General features: G+C 46.6%; 1 protein-coding gene across 3 annotated transcripts in view; it reads left to right on the forward strand.

Moving 5' to 3' along the window:
* Nucleotides 1–23356, forward strand: part of MED14 (mediator complex subunit 14) — a 1095522-nt gene that overhangs the window by 37289 nt on the left and 1034877 nt on the right. For all 3 annotated transcript variants that reach the window (XM_086934128.1, XM_086934129.1, XM_086934130.1), the window contains exon 2: nt 487–513. In XM_086934128.1, the coding sequence (XP_086790254.1) occupies nt 487–513 (27 nt within the window). The remainder of the gene's footprint in view (nt 1–486; nt 514–23356) is intronic.

Consider the following 23356-nt stretch of genomic DNA (forward strand, 5'->3'; position numbering starts at 1 on the left):
AACTTCAATAGCTAAATGCAGTAGGAAGGCGGGGGCTTGCACCAAAATATTGAATAGTGTGCCTGTGCACACAGATTATATAGCTTAAAGTTAAATCCACCATGGTGAAACAGCAATTTGATAGTCTCCCGTCCAATCCTGGGCTGCCTGTCTGCCCATACTAGTCTGATCATGTGGCATCTAAGGACCTTAAAAAAAAGGCAGTGGTATATGCAGGAGGAGATAAGGCAATTTAGGGAGGATCGCCATTTTCACAAGACCAACCTTCGCCCTTGTTAAGTGCAAAAAGCTGAAGCAACAAATGTGATCTGATGTACTTGCAAACACAATGTAGTCTTGACAAATTCTTCTATCCACACATGTATAGTAATTCATCATGGCTCTTTGAGTATGAAAAAAACGGAGGTAAAATGGTTTAATGCAGTTTTACACATCTGTGAAAGTAGACCAACTGTTGATAACATTCATTGTGGCTTTTTGTTTCAGATTACCAAGGAAGACTGACATGGAAAGGTGAGTTCCTGCAAATCCCCCTTTAATTAATTCTATTCCCTATGACTCTCCTTTTTGCTCTGATTTATGTTTCCGCGCAATGAGATGAAGTAATAGCATGTAACACAAAGTACTCCTTGTCTGGAAAAGGCATGATGGATATATGCACAAAAATATAAATCGATCCAGAGTATAAAAAAAAAGGAACTAAAGTTCTATGTTCTTTGCATAAAGAAATCACATTCTTTGTATTGGAAATTCAAAAAAGAGGCCGGAGTACGAAATATAAGAGATTTTCAAAATGTCTGGCTAATTAGGGTGGTGTATTTATGCTGATGTCCTCCTAATTACATCAGAGCTCCATGTTATTATCAGTAGTGTATTTGGTATTTTCCATTCAGTGGCTGTTCTGCTTTAGGCAAAAAATAATGCTAACTCTGCAACTTTGTTTGCATATTTCACCATCCCATGCATGTTGTAATGCCCATAGTATGCACACTTTAAAGGGGACTTTCTACAGGATTCTATGGTTGTTCTACTTGACTGCTTGCTGATGGTTCTTTTGGCTGAGATTGTGGGATGTTGATACTGCCTTGCTCAGTCTGTATTGTATGGCCTGTCCAGCGATTAACCTCCATTGAACTGGATAATCTGCAATTCACAGGAGTAACCCAGCATTTTACTGTGCTGTTCTTCAGGAAAGGTAGCCTCTACTGACCTTCGAAGCGAAGGGATTCTCTAGATAAACCCTCAACCTACTGCCCATTCATTCCAGGCTATGAGAAGATTCACAGCAGAAGCTGCAACTGTATTTCAGACAAACCAACATGGTCAGGGCACTTCATAATTATGGAGGATCTGCACTATCCATGCCCTGCATCCATAGGGTCTCCCCTTCTGCCCTTTGTTAGCCCCAGAGGGGCATGGTTGTGGCCGCCTTAATTCCTGAACAAATCTGACTCATTTTGTAGCCCCCCCAAGATCCTGGCAATATATTTTATGTTTAAAGTTGTGGTGTCTGTTAAAGGTACGATTGGTGTGTGAACGTTTGGTACCGTTGCCAGTTAAAACTGGTGAAGAGTTAATGTCCATTGGGCCCCTCCAGTCTAATGGGTTCTCACTCCACTAGAAAATAATGGGCCTCTACCATGTTATTTAAAGTTTGGATTATGGGATGTCCCAGTGGGTACTAACTCGCTACTACATTAGCTTCTCCACCCTTCTTGAAGACAAACACTGCTTGGATCTTTAACCTATGTTTTGAACTTGAACAGTGTCCCTCCTTGACACTAGCTACTATATGTCAATTAGCACATTAAACCATAAAGCAAGACAATAGGCACCTTGAAAATTGCATCATCAGATCTGCTGTGCTCTCTTTGTTGAGTAGTTCTTGAACACCCCTCCATATATCAGTTTCAGGTGAAGACATAAAAGCCTGCCATAAAAATGTTATGCTTACAAATGTAGGTAGATTTATATTTTGCACTCAGAAAAGTGTTTTATTCCACTTTCATTGGCAGAATAAGGCACATGGTTCAGTATTCTGCAGTAACAGCCTTAACAGAAGATGACAGAAACTTCCCATAGAAAAGTAAACCTCTTTATTTACAGTACCAATTGTACTTTTTCATTTTGCAGTTGAATTTCTAAGTCCTGGCCCTTTAAGTACAAAATTAAAAATGTTGAACACAGTTCTCACTCCACGTAAAAGATACACCACAGTGTAGCAGGGACATAAATATTATAACTATAAACTCCAGATGCAAGTTAATAGCCTTAATCTAGCAAAAATAAAACTTGCTCATACTTACTTTTGTTATTACATCACCTAGAAATATCTGCTGTGATTTTTTTCATACATGCATAGCTGTTAATTATAATTACCAATTTTCTATGGCCATTTACCACAGTTTAACCTACAACACAATTTGTTATAAGAGACGTCCTGCAACAGTTTGATGCTATTTTCAACAGTATTTCTTTCATGATTTGGGTGAACCTAGCAATTGAACGCATGCCGTACTTTCACCTACAAAAGTAAAGAGTAAATATTCTGCTGTTCAGACAGTGAACTGTATGAACAGTGGTATTGCAGATCCTCATTGCATCTTTTAGCTGAAGAACACATTTCAGCAGTGCAATATCTAATTAATTGGTAGGGTTGCATGTAGAACGTTTTGAATTGTTTGAAGAATACTACTCTTCCAAGGTTGAGGCATGGTCATACATTTGATAGCCAACAGAATGGGAGTAAAATCACCCAGAAGCCCACGTCCAGGTTCAGTAGGTTAGTTGAAAAACTACTGGGGTCATTGGAAGATATTGCTTTTTTGATTCAAATCATTTAGCTGGTGTAACAAGCACTGCATTCCTAATGGGTCCCCTAGTTCATTAAAACTAATTGGAGTCATAGTGTTTCCACACAGTTTAGTATGCCTTTAACATTGTGGATATATATGGTGAAAATAGTCGATGAGCCTGTGTTTCTGTTTACATTGGATCACCAGAGACTAGAAAAGTTGTGCAGTACCATTCTGCATTTATTTCCAACTCTTTTTAAAATTTTTGATTAGTGGGGCTTTTTTTTTGATGGCCAGAACTTTATTTTGTCATATTTTTGAACTTTTAAGTATCAAGCAAATCTGATTTAACCCTCATCTTTTCTTTCTTTTAACTTAAGACTGTCTTATCGTAATTCCTTTTTCTCCTAGTGAAACATCACTTGATATCGCTATTTGTACCTCTACAAAATGTCTTAGCTAAAAGGAGAATGACCTGTGCTAAGCTTTGAAATGCATAATAATAATTAACAATTCCAAATTTGTAAAACGCAGCTCATCACACCTGAGGGTATTCGGGTGCTGGGGGCCATAGGGGAGATTAAGTGAACTATTGCTGTGAGCCACATAATGCTGAGCTGGCCCCAGGGATCGAACCACGAGCCTCCTGCTCTGTAGTCCGCCGCTCTGGCAGCTTTAATAACTCTATATTGAAGTTCAACAGTTAAATAGCAGGTCCCCTAAAGTCTTATAATTGTAAGTCTTCTTTCCCTTATCAGCTAATATGGTGGGATTGAGGCTCATAGATTCAGCTCTGTAGCCCATGCTTTACTGTGATATTAAACCTCTATTTTGAAAGTGTCTTCCTAGTAACCCGTACTGCAGTGTGTACTGTTATTAAGATGTAAGCCACTTGTGGTACAGCTTTTGGAGTATTTCATTTGGGTAATTTACCTTTAAAATAAATCTATCATTGTTTCTCTTGTTACATTGTATTTTCATCTGTAACCAACTATCTGATAGAGACATCTGTTATGTTATGTTATGTTATTTATTTGTTAAGCGCAAACAGCTGCCCCAGCAACGGAGCGTCCCGGCGCTGAACCTAACCAGTACCTGAGGGGTACTGTCTAGCCACAGATTCCTTATCTTTGAATTTCTACAGGCATCATATTGAATTCGGAGATTTGTTTTGAGAGCAGTACCCCTGCATGTTGGTAGGTGTCGTCGGTCCGCTCCGTGTGGCATTGATGGCACCGGAAATGCTGTCTGTGTCCCCTATCTAGGCGCCACCACTGGTCGCTCAGTTCTTTTCTTTCCGCTGATCCAAGAGAAGTGCTACCCCCTCACTCATTTTTTGACTGGATTTTTGTGATGTTTTGTCAAGCTTTTTCGAGCTATTCTCCTTCTGGTGTGTTGAGGATGTCATTGAGCAAGACCGGTTTTAAACTTTGTGGCAACTGTCATCATGCGATGTCAATAATTGACCCGCACCTCATGGGTCTGTGGTCTCTAGATTGCAACCACAACTCGACGACATGCTTAGACTCTCATGCCATGGTGCTGTAGGATTTGAGGGAGCAGTCCCTCAAGGTGCTAGCAGCCCGGCATGCAAATATGTAAAAGTCATGGTCGCACCCGAGAGGAATGTCTCGGGACCATTACAGGAGTCCGAAGTCCTCTTCGTCCCACTCAAAATTGTCTGGATACTCCGGTAAGAGGCACAAAAAACACAAGAAGTTGAAGCACACACCCACTTCTCATGAGTTGACTGATGCGGCAAAGGAACATCTCCATTTTGAGCCGAAAAGAGCGTTGTCATTCTACCTTACACTGCACACGAGAGTTCCGGGTGGACTAACAACTCTTCGTGGGCTGTATTGGTACAAAGGCACCAGAGGTAAGGCTGCGACCACTGCGTTAGCCTGTGGAGTTCCAGTCTTGGACATCTGTCAGGCAGCAATGTGGTCGTCCCTGTCACATCTACCAAGCATTACTGCCTGGACAGTCTGGTCCGCAGAGATGGGCAGGGATGGTAGTGCTTGAGTACCTATCAAAGGTAAGTTATCTGCGGCTAGATATCTATATCACATAAACAAGTTGTTTACTTTCGGTAACACCTGATCTGGTCGAGACCATATCTAGCTGCAGATTGCTTTCCGAACCACCCCTTTCTGCAGGCAGATTTCTAGGGTCAGGCATAATCGCTTTCAGGGCCTTATTTTGGAAACCTCAGTGTCCGTGCACTTCATGACACCGCGCTTCTGACGTGGAAAGTCCTGAAAAGTAAATGACGTCAGCACGCTAAGGTGGCGCCTATATAGATGACGCAGACATGATTACGATGCCACGTGGAGCAGACCAACTCCACCTACCAGATCACAAAAAATCCTCCGGATCCAGTTTCGATGCCTTGCGAAAATTCAAAGGTAAGGAATCGAAGGCTAGCTATTGTCTCTATCAGATAAGGTGTTACCAAAGGTAAGTAACTTGTTCATTTATTTACATCAGTCAGGAAAAGACTTACACTTGTGTAGGAAAGTTCCCTTTTTGGATGGTCACTCTCCACTTTTTGCTCTGGGTGCTGTGGTACACCAGGCCCCAGTGCCAGTGCTCCTTCCCTCAAAATGTAATGTGAATTGGTACACCCAATTGGCAAGATACTTCAAGCCCCATTAAAGTCCCTAGTATATGGTGCTAGTGGTACCCAGGGCAAGGGTGTTAAAAGGGTCAAACGTAAAGTGAAGTCTGCAAAGCTGCTACCGCAGCTTGCATGAGCGGCTTCTCTGCTCGAGTACAACAGAGTAACTTTTCTGCCTTAAGGTATGTGTAGTCCTCCTAAAGCCCAGGAGGCAGGGTGCATTATCTTAATGGTGATGTCATATATGTACAGACATATATACCTCTACAGTAACATTGCCATTCAAGTTTACTCTAAGTCCATAGCGTAAAAGGGGACTGGCTACCTGACAAAACCGAGACAGCCAGCTCTACGATGGTACCACCGAAATTAGCCGTGCTTGATATCCCTGTGCTTTTCCACCCCATACGTGACTCTTATTGAGGGTGAGCTGCCGTGCACCCAGGTGGCATCCTCAGACGTTGCCCACCGCAGTACCGAGTTCCTGTGTGCCTTGGTGGGCTATCTGAGCCATTTGCCTCACAAACAGTAGTCTGATCTGCTGCTGGTGAGTGCTATAACAAACAGAGGAAGTGTGACTAAGGCCTGGGCGGGAAGGATGCGAGCAGACGGGAAATTAAGTTTTCAGGACCCGTACTACCCTCCACCCCCAATTAAAGACTAGCCACAGCTCTAGGGTGGGCTAGTGGGTCTTGACAGCCGAGGATGGCTTGTGCCATCTTGAAAAGTCCCAAGAACAGTGGCTTCTGGGTAGTTTGAACTCCCCCCCCCCCCCCCCGAATGTGGTCACCTCTGGGGCAGATTGGCCACAGGACTGGTAGACTATTGGCTACTAGCCACCACTCCATCAAACACCGCCTAAATCCAGGATTTAAGGGGCACCTCTAACACACAGAACTCCTGCTCTGCTCTGAAAAAGAAGTGGGTGAAGAAGCCGTGTCAGCACAAAGCAGGACTCCACAAAGAGGAGCTGCGAAGTACTGCACCTATGGCAGCCCCCTCCACTTGCCGGACTGTGACTCGTCGAGGAGCAGAGACCTGTTCCAAAAGGAAGGTGAAACTCTCTGCGAGCCAAAGACCTCACCAGGACTTCCTAGGGCTAGAGGTAGTAGTCTCCTTCAGTCAGCAGGCACAAATCACACTTCCACATTCGAAAGATGGACCGACCACCGGTCTCCGTTGTGGAACAGCCATTAAAGTAACTGGCTAAGTGCCTTCTGGGAATCGTAGTCCTGAACCTCAACTAGTCTCATCTCTCTCCAGCATTCCCAGGACCTCTGGAAGAATATTGACATAGCCGTGACCTTTGCCGGGGCTAAAGCTTGTTGGTGGTCAAACTGACTACTAACTGCTTCACTCTACGCCAAACGGGGAGGGAACCTTCTTCCTCGTTCCCCCTCCACTTCTGTGGTGCAGTTGTTGAGTTCATGCATCCCAAAGAAGGCTTAGTTGACACTCCTGGTAAGGTCGGCCACCACCGTCACGTTCAGCACCACGGATAGCCAGGTGCACCTATGCACCGGAGACGGCAGAGCTGTTCTGCCTGGTGATTCCTGGTCCAGGGGCACCTCCAAGCTTCACCTTCAAGAGGCTCCTCTGAACACAGCTTGCAAGTATTGTTTTGTCAAGTGTTGTTTTTGACAACTCCTGCGGGTCCCATTCAGCATTAAGGACAGCAAAGTCACCTCTACACCAGGACTCACTGGGCAAGGTAAAATTGTTCTGCCTGTCGCAGCTTGGTCTATGGACCCGCAAGTGACTGAGTGTCTGTCTGCTCTTTGCCATTCTACCAGGACTGAGATAAGGATTACTAGTGTGAATACAAAATTTTCTAGCTATCGCGACAAGAATTTTAGATTCTATTAAGGACACGGAGGCGAGGATTATGCTTTCTCATTTCTTTACTGCAACAACAGCAGCCAATGAAAATGAAAGTACACATGTAAAAAATAACATTTCTCATGAGGCTTTGAACCACGCCTCTCTTACAACAACCAATCACAAAGGTATCAAGTCTATAAATCCTGGAGACACTACTCCGGCCTCCTCTTTCTTTGCGCGAACAGTCAGTAACAGTCTCATCACACTGAAAAGTTTAATACTGCAACGGAAAACAGATCCATCAGAAGCCCCAACGGAAAAATCTTGAATCGAAAAGGAAAACCTCCATCCGGAAGGAGCGGTAGCCAAAAGCACAGGCGGTCTTCAACTCTTGTTGGAGTCGTTTCCTAGAATAGAAAAAGGGAAGTTTGAGAAAAGTTTCCACCACAACCTAGATCGTTGTAAGGGTGGGCAAAACAGTTAGGTAAAACCACGTAAACAACAACAGTTGCATAACAGTCCCAACGGGTGGGATAATCCTCGCCTCCGTGTCCTTAATAGAATCAAAAATTCTTGTCGCGATAGCTAGAAAATTTTGTATTCTATGGCAGGACCGGAGGCTTCTGATTATGCTGGTTCAAAGCTCACATTAAAGCTCGTCAATCACAGCATCAGAAACATGAGGAATCGGTTTGTAATAAAACACCTTAAACATTGAGTCTGAGGACCAGTCAGCTGCCTTCAGAATGTCCTCTAAGCGGGAACCCAATAAATAAGCCTTAGAAGCCATCGCCCCCCTCGCAGAGTGTGCCCCATAAGCAGAAACATCAATGCCGGCCTCCGACATGATCCACCTGACCCATCTGGCTAGAGTAGCAGCAGCGACTGGCTTGAACGGTTTTTGAATGGATATCAATAACTGTCCCAGAGGATCTGCCCTGTGTACACTAGTACGCTCCTCATAACATTTAAGACACTGAAGAACACACAGCCTGCCGTTATGAGGAAAGGCAGGATAATCAACTGAACGGGACATGGTCTTAGTACGTCTAGTAATGATAAAAGATACACCTTGGGGTGAAAACATTCTCCCAGCCAGGTCCAAAGCCCTGACATCTGAAACCCTCCGACATGAAATAAGGCACAATAGCATAGTAAGCTTGGCAGAACGTTGTTTCAGAGACAAATCACCATTATCGGGCCAGGATTCCAACAAATTCAGAACCTTATTAACATCCCACATGGTGGAATACCTGGGCCGAGGAGGGTTGGCCACACTCACACCTTTAAGTAACTTACATACCAAGGGATGCATCCCCACAGGTTTACCATCTTATTGATCGTGACCAGCAGAAATAGCAGATCTGAAGTTGTTAACCGACCTGTAGGCCAGGCCAGAAGTCGCACACTCTGACAAAAAGTTCAGTATCTCTGTTATATTTGATCCCACGGGATCCACCTGTTTTGAAAGGCACCAACCCACCCACTTCTTCCACGAAGCAGAGTATCGTTTTCGGGTGGAAGGAGCCCACGCTTGCTGCATAAAGCTGGAAGCCTCTCGCGAAAGGCCTGCAATGCGTTCATGTCTCCGGAGAGCGTCCATACCATCAATGACAGCTGGTTCTGCAGGACCAGGGGGTGGCACGTTCCCACTGGGTCCTGCAGAAGCGTTGGGAAGACTGGGAGCCGGAAGGGGAGGTCTATTGACAACTCCAACAGTGTGGGAAACCACGACTGAGTCGACCAATAAGGCGTTACTAGCACCACCGTCGCCTCCTGTCGGCGCAGCAATGCCGCTACTCTCGGGATCAGTGCAAACGGTGGAAACGCATAATTCCTTTGCTGTCCCCAATGATGAAGGAACGTATCCGTCCCCAGTGCCATCGGGTCCGGTCTCCAACTGTAAAACAGAGGAAGGTGGGCATTGAGGCGCGAGGCAAACATGTCTATCCGACATGGGCCTCGTACTGACATGATCTGGGAAAACAGCGATGGATGGAGTCTCCAATCGCTGGAGTCCCGGAGAAATCGGGAATGCCAATCCGCTACTTGATTGAGTTTCCCGGGAAGGTATTCCGCCACCACGGAGATCTTGCGATCCAGGCAGAAGTGCCAGAATTCCTTCGCAATGTGCACCAGCATCCGGGACTTCGTCCCGCCCAATCGATTGATGTATCGCACCGCGGAGACATTGTCCATCCGAAGGAGGATACAACAATTGCTCTTCAGCGGCGAGATAGATCTGATGGCAAAGGACCCTGCCAGCAGCTCTAGACAATTGATATGAAGTGATAGTTTGTCTGCAGACCAACGTCCTCCTGTGGCAAACTCGCCGCAGCGAGCGCCCCAGCCCCACTGGCTGGCGTCGGATTCCACCACCACATCCGGGGCTGTGCCGAAAATAGCTCGGCCGTTCCAGGCCGACATGTGGTCCAGCCACCACTGAAGCTCCTCCCTGGACTCGGAGGAGAGAGGGATCAAATGATCGTAGTGAAAGTTTCTCTGTAGGTAGAAGATCTTGAGCCTCTGCAGGGCTCTGTAATGCAAAGGTCCGGGAAAAATGGCCTGAATCAACGAGGCCAGAAGGCCCACAATCCGTGCCAAAACCCTCAAAGAAATCTTCTCTTTGGCCAGGGTAGCTGTGATCTCTCTCTTGATCGACCTGATCTTCGGCAGAGGAAGGAGAAGCTGGGCCGGGACCGAGTCTATCAGGAAGCCTAGGAATTCCATCTGTCGATCCGGTATCCGCACCGATTTCTTGGTGTTGATCACGAATCCCAGATTCTGCAATAAGGACGTCGTCCACTCCAAATGCGTGAGAAGGAGGGACCGGTCCTGTGCCAGGATCAGCATATCGTCTAGATAGACAATCAACCGAACTCCCATCTCCCGGAGGCGGGAGACCACCGGCCTGATCAGTTTGGTGAACACCCAAGGGGCCGAGGACAGTCCGAAAGGAAGCACCTCGTAACGAAACCAACGCCCTTTCCAGGGGAACTGCAAAAACTTTTGATGTGATGGGCAGACTGGGACCGTCAAGTAGGCATCTTTCAGGTCCAGTCTGACCATCCAATCGTTTTCCAATAGAAGGTCTCGCAAAAGATGGATGCCCTCCATCTTGAAATGCCGATACATGACAAAGGGATGAAATCCCTCAAGTTTACCACGAGGCGCTGACCGCCACCTTTCTTTTGAACAGGAAAGACGTTGCTGCAGAAGCCTCCCGGAAGGAAGGGTCCTACAGCAATGGCCCGTTTTGCCAAAAGCTCGTCCAGTTCTGAGTCTATAAAACTCTGTTCGAGATGGGAAAAAAGGAGAGTAAGGGGGGGGGGCTGAATGGGGCAAGACACCATCTCTATCTCGTAACCCTGGACGGTCCGAAGGACCCACACATCTGAAGTGAGAGCTGCCCAATTTTTGACAAAATGGTGCAATCTTCCCCCTAACGGAAGTAAAGGAAGAGAGAGACTTACCGGTAGATTGGTTATCGAAGTTCTTGTAGCCTCGATTGATTCCTTTGTTGTAGCGGCCCCTGAAGCCGCGTGATCGGGACGGGTAAAATCCGGCTTGATCCGGTTCTTGCGTGTACCCTCTTCCCCTTCTAGGGGCGTAACCTCTTTGAGGACTGGGATTTGAGTAGCGGCCGGTCGAACGTCCTCTGCCACGCCCGGCCCTACCAGAGACCTGCAGAACACGTTTCAGCGATGCCTGAGACTTTTCCAAAGAAGCGAAAGTGTTCACAAATTTAGCAATATCTTTAACGAAATTGTCCCCAAACAACTGTCCTTCCTCCAAAGGACCCGGCTCCGAGGAAGCCAATTCCACCAGCTGGGGGTCGATTCGGAGAAGGACGGACTTCCGCCGTTCCGAGGCAAGGGCGCAATTCGCGTTGCCCAGCATACAAATGGCCCTCTGAGCCCAACCCGCCAGAACCTCAGGGTGTATGGCGGCACCAGTCTCTTGCGCCTGTAGGGCCAATTCTAGGATCTTGGCCAACGGGTCCGAAAGGTCGAGGACCTTATCTTGGCACGCTCGGAGCGCGCGATCAATCCCTTTCTTCGGGTCCTTTTTATACTTTTTAAGAAAAGTGGTCATGGAAGGATCTATGTCGGGTGTGAGAGCCACTTTATGGGGCAAATCAGGGCGCGGGCATTCAGATTTCAGGCGGGCACGAACCTCCTTGTCGAAACCCTTGCGGAGATGAGTCTTCAGATAGGTCGCCACCGCAGGAGGGGGAACCCAGTCGGATGACCTGGGGTGGACAATGGCCGTCTGGTCAAATAAAAAGGGAGTGGGAATGACCGGGGAAGTGTGTTTACGCTTTTTAGTGCGTTTGCGCGGAGCGGCATCCGAGGAATCGGTATCGGTGCCAGTATCCGTCGTGGTGATAACCAGGGGGGAATTGGGGGGAGGGGTAACAGGCTTGTCTTGGGATCGAGACTCCTGGGACTTATAAAGTTTGTCGTAAGACTGGGCATGCAGCCAGGAAAGGTCAAGAGCCGCCTTCTTCGGGGGAGGGTGGTGAAGGGAATCTTTGCCCGGAGCGGGTATCGGCTTACCCGGGACCAGCAGGTCCAACTTCTTGGCCAAAGGGGAGAGGGCCGAGGAAAGGGCTTTATCCAATTTGGCATCAAATTTTTTGTCTATGATCTCCTCCATGGAGTCCCCTTCATAGAACTCCTGCTGTCCCTGATAACCATACGCAGCATCCTCCTCTTCGCAGAACTCAGTGTCAGCCATCGCAATCAGGAATCCGAAAATTCCAACTCCAATCCCCAGCGGGAAGCAAAGACCAGCCCAAGCAAGGGCGTCGAGGATGGGGGGTGCCAGGCGCAGGAGCCGGAAATACCAGGAAAACAAGAGCAAGGTCTAGTCCCACTCTAGGACTAATGGAGGAAAAGGGTATGTCGCCTGAACCAATAGAAGCTGCCCAAAAGCACGGAAATCGCCCACGGCTCCTGGCCCAAGCTGCGTCGATCCCCACTTCAGCTGGGGGCAGAGCGTTGATCTGGCACCTTCGAGAACTGCGCGTGCCAACACGGCGTGCACGGTCTCCCCGAGACGTGCGTAAGGCCTCAACTGCTCCTACGTACGCTCGTCCCCGAGGGGGGGCTAACCCCTCACTAGTGCGGCTAGCCGAAGCGTGCGCCGCGGGCAACGACGACTGGAAGTCGGGGGAAAAATCGGACGGGCCTAGGTGCGCAACACGCACCACCACGGGGAAGCGGGGAACGGAGCAAAGCTCTGGCCCCAATCTAAGAGCAAAGCGGACAACGTATGAATAAACAGTGCCAAGAGAGCGTGAAGCGATCAATCAAACCATGCAATATACATGAATAACAAGAAACAACAGTCAATGGCATCCACCAATGTAAAAGGCATAAAGCACAAGTAATAGCAAACATAAAAGGAAAGGGCACTTATCTGGGCTGCGGAGCAGCAAAGAAAGAGGAGGCCGGAGTAGTGTCTCCAGGATTTATAGACTTGATACCTTTGTGATTGGTTGTTGTAAGAGAGGCGTGGTTCAAAGCCTCATGAGAAATGTTATTTTTTACATGTGTACTTTCATTTTCATTGGCTGCTGTTGTTGCAGTAAAGAAATGAGAAAGCATAATCAGAAGCCTCCGGTCCTGCCATAGAATCCGAGGTCCACTTTTGGTTATCGTATCAGTATTACATGGTAAGGCCTCCCAGCCATACCACATAATATTATCACCTTGCTGCATTTGTTAGAACTAAAGCAGTCCATCCAAAGCTGACTGACCAGTCTTCAACATTCTGAAAGGCAATATGACAAAATGATGAATTGAAGATATTTACATGCCATTCATATACATATATATATTTTTTTTAACCCCTTCGATGCGGCCGCGATTGCCCTGGTGTGCTGTAAACATCACGAACAGGGGCAGGCCGTGACGAACCCCAGCCGTCATCAGCACACGAGCACCGTAGTGCATGACGGCTGGGGTTCGTCATCAGCATGGAAGGGGTTAAAGAACGACCCTGCTATCAAATTTTAAAGTCAAACTTTAATAAACAACACTTACATAATTGGAGTTGGGAGTTAAACTTTACAAATCAAAACAAGATAAAAATAGCCACTTTTAAAAGCACATACTTTTTGTTAAAGCTATTTAAAATGCAGTTTTGCTAATGTAACTCGGACAGTGTAAAGGTGAGCATTTGTCAGACTGGATTCAGTGAGGTGAACAGGTTAGCTTTACTATGCGTCTTCCTAGATTTCAAAATGATCACGTATGAGTCCTGTGAAGATGAAACTGGGAAGGTCAGTTTGATAACTAGTCTTCAGTAGGCTGTATACGATCTATTTTGATGTGGCCTCTTTAGAAAGTGAATTGTCTGTGGCTTGCTGTAGGATGCTGGCTATTTATATAATTTATAAAAATTATCTGCTTGGGGTAGTGTGGTCGAGCAGCCTTAGGCTTATCACAGAGAAGTGCAAGACATCTGAAAATATACACACAAGTCAGTAAATGAGACAAACGACCCCAGAAGGAGATCCACACCAATTAAAAAAAAAAATAGCAAGTAACTTTATATATGTTTAGGAACCAGATGAAAATCATACAGGTAAGTAATGTTTTTAAATATGAAATATTTTTAGTTCTAAAAGTCGACAGTGCAATTTCTGGAGGCTGCACTGTTAGCCTATGGGAGGAAAAGTCAATAAGGCATTCAGGTATAGTTCAGCAACTCAAGGGACCCTTCTCCAGGAGTTTAGGTGAGTGGTGGGCAAGGTCCAAGGCAGCACCAGCAGAACACCACCAGCAGGCGCTATGGCGGCCAGTTGCAGAGGTGCAAAATAGCGTTGGGTGCCCAATATTCGTTTATGGAGAACGGTCTCGATAAAAAGAGGCTACAGACTTTGACTGGGGGGCCAGTTGGACTGAACCAACAAGGGGGCTCAGGCCTCACGATGCTCTGGGACATGGGGACACCTTTGTTCCTCTTCTTTGTGGCCCAGGGGCGACGGGTGCAGAGGTGTCTTTAGATGTCAGATTATCGTACCGGGAGCAGTCGCGTTAGAGGGGGACTGTGTGCTTCGGCTGCAGCAATGTTGGGGGTCCACATGAGGTGTCACCACACTGGACTTGGTCTTTCGGGAGTCTGGGGGACCACTCTGACACCTTTGGCCCACTTCAACTCTGGTTTGGAGTGATCGGTGCAGTGGTGTCTTCAGGCGTCTGTTTTCTGTCGAACACCACCAGTGGCGCTATGGCGGCCAGTTGCAGAGGAGTAAAATAGCGTTGGGTGCCCAATATTCGTTTATGGAGAACGGTCTCGATAAAAAGAGGCTACAGACTTTGACTGGGGGGCCAGTTGGACTGAACCAACAAGGGGGCTCAGGCCTCACGATGCTTTGGGACATGGGGACACCTTTGTCCCTCTTCTTTGTGGCCCAGGGGCGACCGGTGCAGAGATGTCTTTAGATGTCAGATTATCGTACTGGTAGCAGTCGCGTTAGAGGGGGACTGTGTGCTTCGGCTGCAGGAATGTTGGGGGTCCACATGAGGTGTCACCACACTGGACTCGGTCTTTCGGGAGTCTGGGGGACCACTCTGACACCTTTGGTCCACTTCAACTCTGGTTTGGAGTGATCGGTGCAGTGGTGTCTTCAGGCGCCTGTTTTCTGTCGTCACAGAGTCCTTCCAGGGGTCTCTTGGATGCAAGAAAGCAGGTCTGCTGCTTCACGGGAGGTCTGGTTCCTGGGTGCCTTACTGGCAGATGTCCCGGGCTTTGAGTACACAGCAGCTGCAGGGCAGTCGACTTTTGATGCAATTGGCGAAGGAAGCAGGCAGGCCGGCAGAGTTGGTGCCAAATCAGTTGCTGGATCTTCTGTTCTTGCGGAATGCAACTCTTCTTGTTCTTCTTCATCTTTCAGGTCGGAAGACTCTGTTCTTCTGGTAACAGAGGCTCTCGTAAATACTCAATTTAGGGGCGTTGGGGGAGTGTAGGGTAGTAGCCAAATCGGCTTTTGACCTTTGGTGTCACTACGCCCCTATATGACCACTTCCTGTGAGAAGTGGGAATAACTCTGTCTGAGAATTCGTAAGTATGACCTCACAAAGATGACTACTTCTGAAAAGTCATGGCCACCTCCGTTTCGCCCACCTTAGGGGTGGTACTAGCTTAGGGGATGACACGTCAACCTGACTGGCCAATTTTTCTGCCTGTCCAGGTGCCAAAGGGGCTCTGGAAGGCTAATCAAGAGGTCATCCTGTGGGAGGTGGTGTGACAGCCTCTTCCCGGACAGTATTTAGTTCTGGGTCTCCTAAGAGCAAACAAAAGGCTCTCACCCTAGGACGTCAGAACAGTGTCTCCGGTGGCAGGCTGACGAAAACCCGTCAGCGAGCACACCAGAAGCTGGTAAGGTTTCAGCGGGTACCTCTAAGATGCCCTCTGTGTGCACGTCCGTCCTTAATTTGAGCCAGTGGCTTCTGGTGCTCAACACCGGAGCTATAGTGTCATGACCACCAGTTAAGAACACACACCTTTTTGGTAGGCACAGTAGATGGAGTGATTAAGTATTTTGAAACAATGCTGAGACTCGAACCTTGTTCCCCAGCTCTGAAGTTGGTAGTTCTGGCCATTACGCCACATCCTCTGCCTACTTCATGGTTAGGAGTTTTCTGTTCTAGGCGGCACTCGCAGGAGAAATGGGCTGGTGCAAGATGCCTCCTGACAAGAGCCCTGGCACTTATTTTTTTTTTTTTTTTACAAGTTATGGAATCACTGTGGGTTTACCAGTCCAAGATGTTTTTTTTATTTTTATTATTTTTTTATTTTGGGTAAAGACGTTTATTGATGTCTGCAACACATACACAGCATTTGCCTACAACCCTGAGGCCGGCTGCCATATACTTCAATACTTTGTCAAAATAAGTAAACAATGTTCCCATCGGACAATCTCGGCTGGTAACCCTTTAATAGCAGTGTTGCAGGGAGTCCATTTCTCATTCTCTAAAAATCTGTGTACGTCTTACTTTTATATTTTATAACCTTGAACAAACATGTGACTCTATAGGTTCATCAAGCAACAGTTTCTGTCTCGCACCCCCTTCCTATCTTACATATTGGCAGCATAACCCATACACACAACCCAAGTCCAACAATCCCCAGAGTCCTATAGGTGAGGGAGTTGATTCAACTAACCAGCACACAGTAACAACATTTTACACGGTTAGCCACTCTGTGCTGTCTTTACTCTACGTCTTCTTGATCCTCCGAGCTATCAATGTCATCCTCCGGCAAGGGTTCACATATATCCCCCCGGTAACTATTCCAGGGCATCCATATCTTATTCCATTTGCGAGGATTGGCTCTTATTGTATACACTGCTCTTTCAATCACTAGAAGCATGTCCATATTTCTGCACCACTGCGCCAGAGTCTGCGTTTCCATCGCCCCCCACTTCTGTGCTATATCCCGTTTGGCTACCATTATCCCCACAGTAGCCCATTGCTGCCCCAGGCGTGTCAAATCAATCGAACCCCACACGTTTAACAGACATATGCGCGGGTCGGTGTAAGGGAGACCTCTAGAGTTTGGGAAATGGTACGTAACACTTGTCGGCAGTAGTCAGCAATAATCGGACACTCCCAAAGCGTGTGTAGCAGTGTACTCTCCTCTCCGCAGCTTCTGAGACAATATGGGTGGTCGGCTCTATGTATTTTATGTAGCGCGGTCCTTGTAAAATAAACTCGGTGTAGTATTTTAAACTGCACCAGTCGGAATCTTGATGAAATACCCGCTTCTTTGGGGGACGCCAGCGCTGCGTTCCAATCTGTGTCGTCCATTGCCCCTAGTTCGCTCTCCCATTTTTCTCGTAATTTAAGTAATGGGTCCGGTAAGTTGTTTATTAGTTTCCGGTAAGTTAGGGAAGTGGCACTAGTCTCCATGTAATCAGTTAATAGGCAGTCTTCCAGCGGAGACGATTCCGGTACCTCCGTACCTATCGCTATGGCCGTCATTAGTGCATGCAGTATCTGTATATAACGATAGGTTTCGTTGGGGCACAGGTGGTATTGTTGTTGGAGGCGCTCAAACGGGATCACCCCTTCCTTCGTCCACAAGTATCCTACCGTGGAGATTCCTATGTTATCCCATTGTGTGAAACCTTTGCTATGTCTTAATTGCCCTAAGGCCTTGGTGTCCCACAAGGGTGTAAGTTTGGTTAGAACACCCCCCCCCCACTTGAGTCTTGTTTGTGCTCTATGCCACAGCGCTACTGTGTGTTTGGTTGGACCTATCCGTTTAGTCGCAGCACTTTTATGATATAGCGGGGTCAACAAACTGTGAGTGCCCAGTTGCGCTCTCTCCGCTAGATAAGCCAGCTCGTCCTGCGGGGCATGGAGCCAATGGTTTATAACTTTAAGTTGTGCCGCCCAATAATACATTTGTACATTGGGCAGGGCTATCCCGCCATCATACCAGCCCCGAACGAGCTTAACGTTTGCTATGCGAGCTGGACGATTACCCCACAACAATCCAGTTATCTCAGCCGTCACCTTCCGGAAGTATTCGGGTGATATCAGAACCGGTGTATTTTCTAATGCATAGAGGAACCGTGGCAGCGCCATCATTTTGAACAGCGCTGCCCTCCCTAGCAGCGTCAGTGGGAGTGCCTTCCAATGTCTCACGTCAGCCTTCAATCGATCTATAAGTGGTAACAAATTCAGTTCGTAAAAGATCCAGTCATCGCGGGTGACCTAGATCCCCAGGTATTTAAAGGAGGAGCCCGCTATCTTTAGTGGGCAGTCCGTGGGAAGATTCGGTAAGGGACCCCTTAGGTCGTAGATGATAGACTTTGACCAATTAATAGTGTATCCGGAGGTTTGGCCATGTTCATCACATAGCGTAAGGAGTATTGGTATAGTTCTCTCTGGGTCCGACCAATAAATTAGCATGTCGTCAGCATAAAGGGAGACTCTGTCCTCCCAGTTGTCTCCCCAACATATCCACTTTAAGAGCGGGGAAGCCCGGATCGCGGCGGCCAGTGGTTCCAGGACTAAGGTGAATAACAAAGGGGAGAGTGGGCACCCCTGTCTCGTCCCTCTAGCTAGTGGTATCTCGCTGGAGATATGCCCGTTCGCTGTTACATGAGCCACCGGGCTAGCGTACAAGAGCCTTATCCATGAGATAAACTTGGAGCCGAAACCCATGTGCGCCAGCACCGCAAAGAGATCTTGCCATTCCACCATGTCAAACGCCATCCTGGCGTCTAATGACAGGATGGCTGCTGGTTCAGTCAAGTTCAAGTTCAAAAGACCTTTATTCGAATTTCATAAAATTCATAAAAGTACCACATAAAAACAACAATTCATTTACATTACACATTATTACAGGATTATCAAGTTTAAAAATATATATGATACAGTGCGATGCAGTTCTAGTGAGTCAAGTTTCAAGGATTTTCCATCATTTTACGCACTCGCGTTAACAGTCTCAGTAAAGTGCTGGTGCGAAAAGTTAGTTCATCTGAGTCCAAGGAAACCAAAATCAAGTAAGACTTTTCCAGCGAAATGGGTCGATTTCCTGAAATATGGAGTTAAAAACCAGTTAATATATCTTAAATAAAATTTACAGAAGAATAGGAAGTGTACATCATTCTGTGTGCTAACACCATCACACCGGCATGGGTTGAAGTCAGTGCTATGTCGATACCCCAGAGGGAAGGACAACACAAATTTCACTGAGCCTGCTCTTAAACGAAACAGAAGTGATCTCTCCCAGTTGGTCATGGGTAGAGTGAGGTAAGGCGGGAGTGGGTATCTGCACAATTCATTTCCCATATATTTTGCAACAGTTGATTTTATTGATTCTCTTCCCATCCTTTCAGATTCAAAAAGTGCATACAGTGCATGTTTAACCTCTGTTTTATCCTTAGGCTCAATATTAGAGGGGTCGGAGAAAAGATCACCTTTGCCCACGGCACTTAGTGTTTTAAAAACTCCTAGGAGCCATGGGATCTTCATGCCCCGGTCACAGTTTAAACAATCTTTTATAATATTTTGTGTGAGGGTGGCTGAATTATTCCTCCAGACCTTAACCCAAAATAATGCTGGTCTAGCCCTGATAAAATCACATACATAACGGAGGTTTAATTCATTATGGCAAATAAAATCCGAGGATGAGATTGGGGCGCCCAATACTTTTCTGCAGAAGCGGCTTTCTTCCCTCTGAATGCATGCGCTATCTCCCAACCCCCAAACCTCTGCTCCATAAGAAGCTACTGGTGAGCACTGTAATCTAAATATTTTTAAAATGGCTCTAGTGGCACCTATTTTATTCGGGCGGGGCAAGCTCAGAATAGAATTGGAGGCTTTCGAGAACTTGTTTGTGGCGTGGGCCAAATGCCCACTCCACGAACCGTTCGCAGCGAGAACCAACCCTAAATAAGGAAACGTAGGGACAGATTTGAGTTTATCTGCCCCTATGTGTATAGTATGGAGCTTCCGCTTCCCAGGGCCGCATGACATAATAAAAGACTTTTTAAAATTTACACGCAGATCTAGTCCCTCCATATGTTTAACAAATCTTTGAACAAGTAGACGGAGGGCATTTGGTGTGCGAGCCATAAGCACCGCGTCATCCGCGTATAATAAAACTGAAAGTGGTTTCCCCATAATTATTGGTACATCGCTGGTGACTTGTTTGAGGGTTCCAGACAGACCGTTAATATAGATGATAAACAACAGGGGTGCTAAAACGCACCCCTGTCTCGCCCCCCTACCAATATCAATGGCTCCAGAAAGCTCTCCGCCCATCCCTATCCGGACCTGTGCTTTTAAATCAGTGTGTAGATAAGCCAGGAAATTAACAAGGGTCTCATCTAGTCCGTAATTCAGTGGTGTGGAGGCTCTGGGACCCACGTCTGAGCTACCCCAGTACACTCAGGGAGAAAATTACAAAAAACAATTTGATGGACAGAATGTAGATCAATGTCTTACATTCACCCCAGTACAAGGATCTGGGCCTAAATCCATCGTTTTTTGCACTCCACACCACCCTGGGTTAGACAATGGCGATATGCAAATCAGCTCTGACCCTGTGCCCCATGGGAACAGTCCAGTCCGAACTACAACAGCCATATCTTTCCCAGACCGGAATCAAGCATCCGAGGACCGGACCGGTTTCGAGGTAACACCTCTCATCAGCCCGGCTAGCTTGACTCCAGTGGTGTGGAGGCTCTGGGACCCACGTCTGAGCTACCCCAGTACACTCAGGGAGAAAATTACAAAAAACAATTTGATGGACAGAATGTAGATCAATGTCTTACATTCCAGAAAGCTCTCCGCCCATCCCTATCCGGACCTGTGCTTTTAAATCAGTGTGTAGATAAGCCAGGAAATTAACAAGGGTCTCATCTAGTCCGTAATTCAGTAAGATAGTCCAGAGTTTTGATCTATTCACTAGATCAAAAGCGGAAGAGAGATCCATAAAAGTAAGGTAAATGGGAGACGATCGGGCAATATTATACTTATCGATTATCAATTTTAAATTCAGACATTGCTCTACTGTCCCCACCCCGCTCCTGAATCCCATCTGACACGGGTCTAATAACTCTGTATTTTCAGTCCATTCAAGCACCCTGTTATAAATTACTCGTCCCAAGATTTTTAGGGTGTTGTCCAAGAGGGAGATCGGACGGTAATTTACTGGATCCGACCTATCTCCCTTTTTAAAAATTGGGGCGATGGTGCTAGTTGCCCAGGTGGTAGGCATGGGCACTGTTGGGAGACTGTTGAAGACATTGACTAGAATTGGTGCCCATAAATTTGGGCTATACTTAATGATATCGATGGGCAGACCATCGGGGCCTGGGGCCTTGTTTCCAAGACTTTCTATTATAGCTGTTTCAACTTCATAGACATTAATCTGTAGGCCGCTCAGCTGTCCTGGGCTGTAAGTCATTGCCTCCTTAGGTGGCGCAGCATACATTTTTGAGAGCTGGGCCTCCCAAACACTGCTAGTTATGTTACAGCTGATTGGTGTTAACTTTTTACCCATTTCTCTAGTTTTCCTAACTGCGGACCAAAATGGCCCACTGCCCCCCAGATTAGCGCTAGCGACCAGTGAATCCCACTGTTCTGAAAGCAGTGCGGCCTTTCTGCCTCTTATTGTGAGTTTATACTGTTTCCTGGCTGTTTGGACGGCCGTAGGGCACCTAGGGTTAGTAGAGTGCCCTTCTTAAGTCCCTATTTGCCAGGGAGCAAGCCGAGTGGAACCATCTTGGTTCTGTCTCTGCCTTCGGTAGTGGGATCGACAGAAGAGTTTTTATGACTGAACATAATTTACCAAAGTCGGCAATCAACCTTTGGTGATTGCCGTCCATGGACAAACAGGAGTTAATCAGGTAGGGGTAATTAACTTGTACAGTGTTCAAAATTGCCCCACTGTCAACCCCTCTCCATTTTAATCTCAGGCCATCAGACGAGGGTGTAATATCTCTTGCGCCATTTATATTTGAATAAACAGAACTAGGGGCTACATCTAGGGTGACTATTAATGGGTTGTGATCCCCAAACAATGTCTCCATCACTGTAGATTTAACTACACAATCTATTAGGTGGGGCGTCATGAAGATATAATCAATGGTAGAACTGCAGTCCCTACCTCTAAACGTAGGGGCATGGCGGGCACTTGAATTGTAGCCTATTTCCATGGCGTCACCGAGATTGAACTCAGATAAAATATTCCCTAATTCAGTGCCCCTTCGTTCTGCTTGGTCTGAATAAGTCCTGTCCTTCGTCCCAGGATCTATGGGTATCTTTGCATTGAAGTCACCCCCAATCAAGATCCCTGTCCCAACGTCTAGTTGTAGGCTAGATTCCAAATTATGTAAGATTTTTGAAAGAGCCTCGAAGTTTTTATTTGGTACACAATTAAAATAATTTTTGTAAAAATTAATTAAATAAATCATGGTCTTTGTTTTATATTCCAAAATTTGAATGTTCAGATTCCCTCCTGACAAATCTCTGATGGTGCCACCAGCCAGTGTCTTAATTCATATAAACAAACCGCCCACTGCTCGGCCAAGGCTGGGTTTCGGCGCTGTTACGCTAAAACAGTGGTATCCCTCGATGTAAACGTTTTCAACAGCCCAGGTCTCCTGAAACATCACAATGTCAATATCATCAATTGTCTTAACCCATTCAGGGTCTGAAAGCCTTGCTTCTAACCCAGCTAAGGACTTTCAGACCGCTATGACCACGGTGTCTAATAGGCTTAGACCCAGGATTCCTCAATATATTTGCATCCAGATCAAGTGATGATATTCCCAGATCAGCATTACTTGGTAATGCGAATAAACATTCCTTATTGCTGTTACCAACTGCTGTGTGCCCACTGTTAGTTTCCATAGCACCAAGTAATTTCCCCTGGATTATAGTTTCTTCCTCTATTAGATGGCACCCCATGTAATCATTGCTTATGGCTGTACTTCCAGTGTTGTCACCTGCCCCGGTAGCCAGTCAATCCAGGTCACCTAGGTTTGAGAAGGCCTGTTCAAACCTGTTGTAGGTTGGGATATTAAATAGTGGCCTTATTTCATTTTGATACATGAATTGGTTGGGGAAAATTGTAGGGTAGAATCTATCCCTGTGGTCGTGCTGGGGCATTGTGGGAGGATGAGTGTGGTACTGTTGATGTGCTAACATTGGGGCCTGGTGACGCAATACAGGACCCATCAGGGAATTGGCGTCCAGGTTCTGGCGAAAGGGTGGGAACCTATCCCAGCACCAAAATTTATGTTTGAGTCCCAGGAGGGCACAACCGGATTATTTGCCATATTTGGCTTGGGGGGAATCAAATGTCTATGAAAATAGCCCAATGGGAGCAGAGTGGTATTGAATTCCCATGGTGAAGGTAATGGTGCGCTAGCCAACGTTTTTTCCGCCCATTGAGGATTTTTAAAATTTACAATAATACAGTCCCCCCTCAAACTTTTTCCTCAGCGGGCCTACCCATCGCCCTCTCTGAGTGTGGATAATCTCCCTTGCCCCTTCCATTGGGAAATTGCAATTTGCAGTTAACCAGTGTAAGGTCTTATTTTTAAGGGATATTGAAGTTTCTTCCTGGTCCTTCCTAAGTTTGG

The sequence above is a fragment of the Lissotriton vulgaris genome, chromosome 8 (genome assembly GCF_964263255.1).
Source record: "Lissotriton vulgaris chromosome 8, aLisVul1.2, whole genome shotgun sequence".
In the NCBI taxonomy this organism is placed as follows: Eukaryota; Metazoa; Chordata; class Amphibia; order Caudata; family Salamandridae; genus Lissotriton; species Lissotriton vulgaris.